General features: G+C 38.0%; 1 protein-coding gene across 1 annotated transcript in view; it reads right to left on the bottom strand.

Moving 5' to 3' along the window:
- LOC105618554 (microtubule-associated protein futsch) overlaps positions 1 to 7,498 on the bottom strand; it is a 168,106-nt gene extending 160,608 nt beyond the window's left edge. The window contains 1 exon segment of the mRNA XM_012200089.1: positions 7,384 to 7,498. Coding sequence (XP_012055479.1) covers positions 7,384 to 7,498 — 115 coding nt within the window.
- Positions 7,499 to 8,865: the final 1,367 nt, after the last annotated feature.

Genomic DNA, 8,865 nt, shown 5'->3' with positions numbered 1-8,865 from the left:
GTAGTAGAGTATACGTATATATATATATATATATATATATATATATATATATATATATAGAGATTTAATCGAAATCTATTGTTCTTCTGCATGCATATGAGAATGTAATTATATTTGCAACATTAATTAACCTATCGATAGAAGCCATTTTATTTTTATATTAACCCGATCAGAATACGTTTCAAAAATATAATCAATTGGAAATTATATATAAGTTAAGATACAGAATATTTACTATGGAAAGTAAAATAAAAAGTTAAAAATAGAATATGTGTGATTTAAAAAATAGGGTTATCACGAAATTATTTTCTCTTTCAATTCCCGTAAATATTTTAAACGAACCAAAATAAAAAGCCAAACTAAAATTATTCGAGTCGTTCTATTGACTATTTTTTTTCAACAAATGGGCAATTTTAATTACTATCTGTCACTGTTAACCATCAATAGAATGACGGTCGATATAAAGCTTCATTGTAAAACATTCCGCAAGATATACTCGGTAGAGTTCTCGCAAAAAATTCGCGAACAATGAGAAAATAATAACAGTGATCGTAGTTTTCTCTTAATCTTGGAAAAAGAGAAAAGTTGCGTCGATATTGGTGGCGCGCGGGCATCGCTATTTTTATTTGCCTAACCTTTCGCCTCACCACTATTATTCTCGCAAGGCTGTATCCATCACAGGAAGAAAATAAAAGAACGGTGCTTTATTTAATTTGGCAAGATAAACGTTTATCGTGGATTTAGCTATTCCGTTACTGTTATATTTCCAGTCTTTATTGAAATATACCCCTTTCTTTTCGAGAGTTTTTTGTTTGCTAAATATCCGCATAGATATGCAGATAGCAGCCTGCGTATATGGTCCATTATATTCATGGAAAACCCGAGATTCGTTTGAATCACGACGCTACATTCTGCAACAGAAATGAAATAAAGAGAGAAAGGGATAGATGATTCACTGGAATTTAATCGCAATATTACAATATTCGAATTTTACGAAAGGATAGTCTCAGAATAGATTTTAATCACAATTTTGAGAAAATGTGCTAATAAGTTATTCTGTGACTTGAGATAAAATTTCAAATCCTAAAACTAAGAGGTAAAAATGGGTAATTGAATACATTTTCCTAATTATGTTAAAATTTAAAGTATAGCAATTTATTTAAAGTATAAAATAATTAAATTTATGTAATGTGTTTTTCAGGATCTGTCTTTGCGATAATACAATTGCGATGTATCCACTATCCTTCAGTAATTTTCTTTCTATAGGAAACTCACCTGACGAGAAAGCTTTAAATATATTGAAACTGACACGACCTCGTTACCAAACTGCACCGCGTAGCACAGCGAAGAATTTAACGCGTACTATCACATCGCCGATATTCTCCATATTCTCGCCTCACGAACGATCCACCATGCATTTTCTCGAGAATTGGTTCAGCGTGCGCGAGCATGTTCGGGATTGCAGTGAAAATAAGTGGGCGTCCGCGCAAATACCGGAGCGCAACCGCATCGCATATTCATAGAATAAAACGCGAGTACCGAGAAAGGCGCGTTGCGTAACCGTCGTTGAAAAGAAAGCTTAGAACCATGCATATTCCATACCGCGGCTGGATTTTCCCAGCCAAGGAGCAGGACGGACTTGAAGCAAAGCACATTCTTGTCGGCACCTTTTCCAGTGTATCAGACTTGTGTCCTTGAGTCGAGTTCAAGGATACCGGAGCGCAACCGCACTTGAACGAATATAATCGTAATTACGATGAATACATATTGATATCAATATTTATTTTAACGAGATTTCTGCAACTTGCTAACCAATCTCCATTTTCTAGGTAAATGATGATAGATAAATCAATATTATTAAAGATTTACGTGTTTTCTTCATCTCGTCGACAATACGTCTCAAAGATTTCCGAGAACATCTCTTAAGAACTCTACTAAGAAACTCGGTCAATCTCGCGCTTCCTGTGAGATACAGCGAAATTATTCGAAAGGTCAACGCATGAATTATGCAACGGGAAGAATTTGTGTCGTGCACCGAGGATTTCTTAGGATCGAAGGTCTTCAATTGATCTTAGTCGACTGATAAAGAAAAAGAAGTAATCATTAATGTCGCTTATCTAAAAAGGTTTTGCCGAGCTAACGGTGTAAAAAGTGAATCGATTGATCGCTTACGAGAAATATTCCACGTGCAATCGTGGGAAAATATCGAGAAAATATATATCATTGATTCGAGCACATGCTTTACATAATTTATTAACGATCGCAGTATTAATTTTTCATGAGAAACAAAAATTTCTTCTTTAATTTTCTTTGTAGATATTTTTGAATAATAAAACCGAATAAAAATATAAAAAAAATTAAATAAGAAACAAGAGATTTTTTATTATAAACTATCCTGTACCTCCATGCCAAACATAAACAACAAAATTAATTAAATTCATACTTAAATAAATTGTAGATTACTGTAGTCTGGTTTATTTAAAACTTATCGATACCACGATATTTTTGTTAACAATAAAGAAGTGAACAGTTTCTAAGTAGGCTGAAAAAAAAATTCATACTTGAAAGAAAGTCTATGAAATTTATAAATCATCCTATAAATTGGCTTTTATCCGCGATATCGTGAGACGATTGACATGCGAGATCGATCTCGGCGAAAAAGAGGCGCCACTCTAAATGGAGAGTAACAGCCATACCGGACCCACGATCCGCTCCCTGGCTCTCACTCAGGTAGGATTGCTCCTTTCCCTCCCTCACTTCGCATCTTTTCGCCAAACCTACATCTAACCGAATGCCGCATAAGGATTCATGGCGGACCTGACCATAAATCGAGGATAACGACTACTCCGTGTACGCGCCGCGAATACCGCCATTAAATGCCAGGAGAGCGTGCGAGCTAGCTCGTGTTCCGCAATTATTTCGCTGAAGGACGACCGCTTCTGGGTTCGCCGAAGGTCCTGCACAATGCAGGGACGCGACCGAGTTCGGTACCCCTTCAGGAAGAAGCGAAAAAAAGCGATACGCGAAGAAAAATGATATTTTCCACACACCTTGCGTGAATTGCATAATGAGATTTACGTCTCGTTAAAAATCGCGATGAAGTAACATCGTACGGTCATTCATTTCCAAACAACTTTATATGATGCCAAATATAAATCAGGTTTAATCATTCTTTTCGCGTCTTGATTACGTGGATTTATGTCTTCATTGAGTTTATCTCGCTCCATAAAATTCGATCTACGTCAATGTCGAAATAAACGGTTCGTGCACGAAATGATGCTTTATATATACCTTCACGTAGGTGTATTCCTCTCGCAAGAAAACAAGAACTGTAGATACTAATATCATTTTGTGATACATAGAATATTCAGAAACAGGTTTTGCTCATTTTTAAATATTTTATCAACATACCGACTTTGAAACAAGATATGTCCACTTTGTTAATAAAATAGGCGAGTTTTATCGCTCTTACTGAATTGCAAATATTTAAAAATAGCCTCTGCTATCTGCAAACGTATTTTCTGCAACTTTCGAACGCTCAGCTACACGTACCACCGCTTGCCTTCGAAACGCGAGCTCTAATCTAATCTTGCCGCTTTGCAACGCTAAAAGAGAGAGAGATAAAAACCTCGCCGGGTTTTTCACAGAAACCTTACGCATCGGTTCGTTACACTATCACGTATTCACAAAGTAGTGACGGTGAGAGCGGGTGGAAATACCTCCGCGCGCGTTTTTTGACTGCAAGCCAAGGCAATCTTCTTTTTAATCGTGAGCTGCATCACCATCTGCTGCTACTGGTTACCACATTGCATCGATATCCCTCTACTAGTCTACTGTTACGCACCCTCCTCCTCCTCCCTTCACCGCCATGATGAGGGTTGATGCACTTTAAATCCCCGGAGCTGTATTTGTTTCATGTCCTACCGAGCGCGCGCACTTAATTCGAGACCTCGAATGGGTCTCCATTCGACAACAATTGAAAGTCGATTGAATATCGCGGTAGGCGAGAGCGCGCGATATTCCTTTTCATATCGAAGCCCAGAGGGAAATACGTGATATAAATTCCGCCCCTTTCGACGGATGGACGGGCGGATGGACGAACGGATGAACGGACGAACGAACGAACGAACGAATGAACGAAAGCGGGGGGTGATGCAAATGGGAGACGCGAGGGGGAGGGAGAGGGAGATGAATGCAGCCACGACGCGAAATGGGGTTTGTCGTCGTTTATTTTCCACGAACCGCGAGCACGGCCGCGCGCTCATAAAAGAACTCTCTTCTCTCCGCGTGCTTCCGAAGCTTTTCCCCGTAAAAGTTTTAATTTTCACCGACGCAACAGCGTGCCCGCGTGGATAAAAGTCCGACGTGGTGCTAGCTTTTCGAGCGTGACACCCTTCTCCTCCTCTTCCTCCTCCTCTCTCTCTCTTTCTTTTTCACTGTGTATTTTACCGCTGGAACGTCAAACTTGTGGCGGGCTCGGTAAGATCGCTGTCAATAACATTACAGCAAGGGAAGATTTAATAAAAGAATTAAAGTATCTCTCATATATTTTTTTTCGCTTGAGAAAATGATTGATTTTTCAAGGTTGAATGGTAAAGACTTAATAATGAAAAATCACTGACTCTCTAGGAAAAGTTCTACTGCTCGATTTTATTAATATGCTTTGGGAATTCAATAATTAATTAATAATAAATTTAATACGTAATAATAATTAATAACAATTAATAACAGTATTAATTTACTTGAAATTTTCAGAATACAACAATTAGTAATTAATAATTTATTTGATTTCAAATGAATTATTCGCTTTGTAAAGGGCATCATTAGAATAGAAACAATTGAGACATAAACAAATCTTTACTGCCTAACTATAGACATATATTTCTTCTCAAAAATAATAGGAAAATTTTTTCTAAAATAAATTTTTATATATATGTAATTAATAATTATCAAATTTATTATTTGAATTCTTTCAAATCTCACTCATGTTTATATTATAGAGTCGAAACGCTCAAAATAAGAAAGACATCAATCCAACATCTGATTATTGATTGTTCACTAAATAATTGCGCCGTTTATCGTTACCCTCATTAACCTATTATATTTATCTTTTTCGAGAGTTCTAATATAATTTATTATTGTTTATATTATTCGTTTCAAGCAACCAAATACATTGTTATCGAAGCACATGCTTCGCAGTAAACGTAATCAATTCTAGAAAAAAAAAACCACGCATTGCGAGATATTTTTTTATCTGATAATTCGCCTTGCGCAATTAATGCGCAGCTAAGCGTATTATGAAAAAAAATTGTTCTTACGTAACATGTATCTACTAATATCCCTGATACGTCGCGTGATTCTTCCGCTCCTCATTTTTCCGTGCGCCGCGACCTTGCGTCGAATACCCGCCATATTTTTCGCGGAATACACAGCTTTGAACGACGTACCTAGAGATTTAATCGAATCGCGGGAATATATGAAGAACGAAGCGCATTACCTGCAACGAACAATCCTCTGCCTCCTTGTCTCCGTTACTGCGGTGAACGTGTAATCCGTTTTGGCAGGTGTAATCACCACGTCACAGAAAAAAAAAACGTGAGAACCTCCTGGAATTCTTATCGCCTGCACCACGCAACACCAACTTCGTGCCGTTCGCGAATCGCTCGAGATCGAGCGATGGCACTCGGAACACACGCGTTTCCGATAAAAGGACCAACCGGAAGCATTTGAATCGTGGCACGCGCGATCGTCTGCGAACGCGAATCGGCGGATACGAGGAAATGCCGTTAATCCCCGGATCGGAGCGCGAACGCGTCGCGATCACTCCCGATTTGCAGATAATACTTGTGCGGCTATGTCGGGCCGGCGCGGCGACCGTCAAGCGCAGACACGAATGCTCGCGAATCCGTCCGAGAATCCACGAGATAGCACGAGCGCGACCGAAGCGGGCAATTCGTGCGCGTCAGCCCGATCTTGAATCTTCTTTCGTCGGCGACGGATCGCAAAAAATCGCCAAGAGTCTTTATCGAGGGAAGAGACGCTCGTTGAGTGAAGCCTCCTCGTTCGTCTCCTTCGCTCGTAATTAAATGCTGGTGGCACCGTCAGCGAGACTTTTAACACCGTATACGACAGCCGCAAACGCGAGCAGGTAATGAACAAACAACGACTCTATTAACGACACGCGTGATTGCGTGATTCGTGATCCGCCAACCTGGTTGGAATTCCAACACTGCGCGAAATTATAAATGGCTGCGTTTTCATTAAACCGGTTCCTCTTGGCTTTCTAGATTAATTGGCTTTTTGCAGCGAGACGAAAGCGGCGCGTATGTTACCCCGAGTAATGAAAAACACGGATTGAATTAACAAAGCGAACGTTTTCTTTGTCGCATCCGCATCGATTGCATCGATGATAACGCCAGGAAGGGGGAAGAGAACTGTCTCGCGAGAGTCGCACACGGTCGTGATTCTGCGCAGGATGCAGCGCGAATGTGATCGGCGATCGAGAATGATATATCACCAACTGTCATTAAAGTTTCTCACAGACAAACGTTGGCCTTGTGCTTTTAATAGAGTTTAAGAGACATTATTTTGTTACATTCAAAAGAAATTTACTAAATTAATATATATTTCTTTTTAGCACTAAGTAAACATTTATATGTATAAATAAATATTTACTCTAAAAATGATAGCTAAATAAAATTAATGTTTTTGCATCAAATAAATATATATACCTATGTTTACATTTAATAAACATTTACTTAAAACTACTCAACAATTATTTATTAAAATTTATTAAAATTTTTTTTTTCAGTATACTGTTATATTTTTCTGTCACAGCTAATTAAAAATGTCATCATATTACTTAAAAATTCTTATGGAATTCATAAAGCAGCTGAAGGCGAGATAATCGTAATTTCTTGTAATGCACAAACAATAAAAAATGCGGGAAGACAATCATATCAGATAAGTTAATATTAAATCATTATAATAGTAATATATACGTATGATTATTAAATAGCAGTGCCATGATATTTTGATGTTTTACATAAATTACTGAATATATCCCCAACGTCCCTGCATTTTCTGCATGTCTTACATTATTCTCGATTTACTAAGCTAAAAATCAATAGTATTTCCTATCATATATACATAGCTGTCAAGAGATAACTAATAAAGGCATATATAGGATGTAGAATACGTAGAATATGGAATAAGCAGATACTGTCCTTGCACAATACGCATACATTACTGCTGGATGCAAAACGTAATCAAGCCAGATGCAACGTAGACAACGGAATCCTCTCTGATTGGTACACTACTAATTGAATCGCATCGGACAGACCGTGTGTTCAGTTTTGCGACATCGGATGCTGCATCGAACACCTTGTAACGCTGTAACGCTGTAACCGATACCGTGAGCTTTACGAGCCGCGGTTGCAACGGGATATGCTCGTTTGCCATAACGTGGATAGTCAGATAGAGCGGTATCCGCTATCATGCTTTTCAGAAATCGACATTAACACGTGGTATCCCTTCGTAATGGCCGCGGCGGGCAACGCTTTTCCATTAATCGGGCACAGTAATCCGGTAATACCGAGAACCAATTAATGTCGAATCGTTCCTAAATCGCGTATCGATGTCACGATATTACTGGCACAGCATCTAATCGTTAATATATTTTTTAACATAGTTGTAAATATATATGATTAATAATTGATAAATGTTAATATTTGATATATCAATGAAAACGATGTGTAACTAAATGTAACAAGGAATAAATTTGCATTCAGACAACGACAATATATTCTTAGTTTATTGATCTTTGACTTTTGTGTAACTCAACTATTTTAATGATAAAATTTTCGTTTTAATGTTTGACGCGTTAATTTATTCTATATTATATATTAATTTATTCAATGAATTTTATATTAACACCGACAAAGTTTCAAAATTACGATCTCGTTCACGATTTACATTAACATTTCACTCACAATCAGGTTATATAAACTATAATGAAGAATTATATTCTGAATTATATAGAAAAATGTTTCACTTGATAAATACAAAGAATATATTAATGGAAATAATTGTTACGTGTCACTTCTGAAAATAGTTTGAATAAAGCCGAAACGGTTTTTTTTTTATTGTATAACTGTGAAGTCAAATTATTCTTTATTGGAAATTTTTTGCGCACTAATTATCGCATCCTCAATCGGGTTCTTTAGAATTTTTATGCCAGTTTCCATCAATATAGATTAATTTTAATCTCGGTTCAATTTATTTTTCATCTTTTTCTAATTCTAAGAATTTGAATTAGGAAAAGATAAAGAGAAAGTATATTGAATCGAGATTAATCTTCATTGGAAACGGATAATCTTTGTTAATCTTCGTTTTGTCGCGTGGACGCTTCGCAGTTATTATACTTGATTGTTGCAAAATAAAAAAAGAGGTGCAAATGCGTGAGGCACACAATTGAACACGTCACGCATATGAGCTTCTCATCACGCGCATGCACACATCGGGCTTGCGTGTCGAATTGGTCGATCGGCCTTGTCTCAGGCGAAGTTTCGTTTTCTACCAGCGTGAACCCTATGAGAAAGTTTCGATGAACCGTAGTGGCATGCACCCTTCGACCTGCGAATCGAACGGTGAACAAGTAGTAGTAATGGCTTGAACCCTTCTTTCGGGGGGAGCTTAAGTTCCGCAGAAGCGATTTTATGGTGGCGGCGGCGGCCACACTTCGTGACTCTGCACGGTGCAGGTAGGACCCTCCATCTCTCTCGGTTTGCTATTCGTCCTCGTGCAGGTACACGACCCAGGATACCTAAGCAGCCTCTGATCGCGCGTCCTCGTGTTTCATCGCGC

The sequence above is a fragment of the Atta cephalotes genome (genome assembly GCF_000143395.1).
Source record: "Atta cephalotes unplaced genomic scaffold scaffold00001, whole genome shotgun sequence".
NCBI classification, from domain to species: domain Eukaryota; kingdom Metazoa; phylum Arthropoda; class Insecta; order Hymenoptera; family Formicidae; genus Atta; species Atta cephalotes.
Note: the sequence above shows the minus strand (reverse complement) of the source record. Positions and strands in the feature narration are given on the sequence as shown.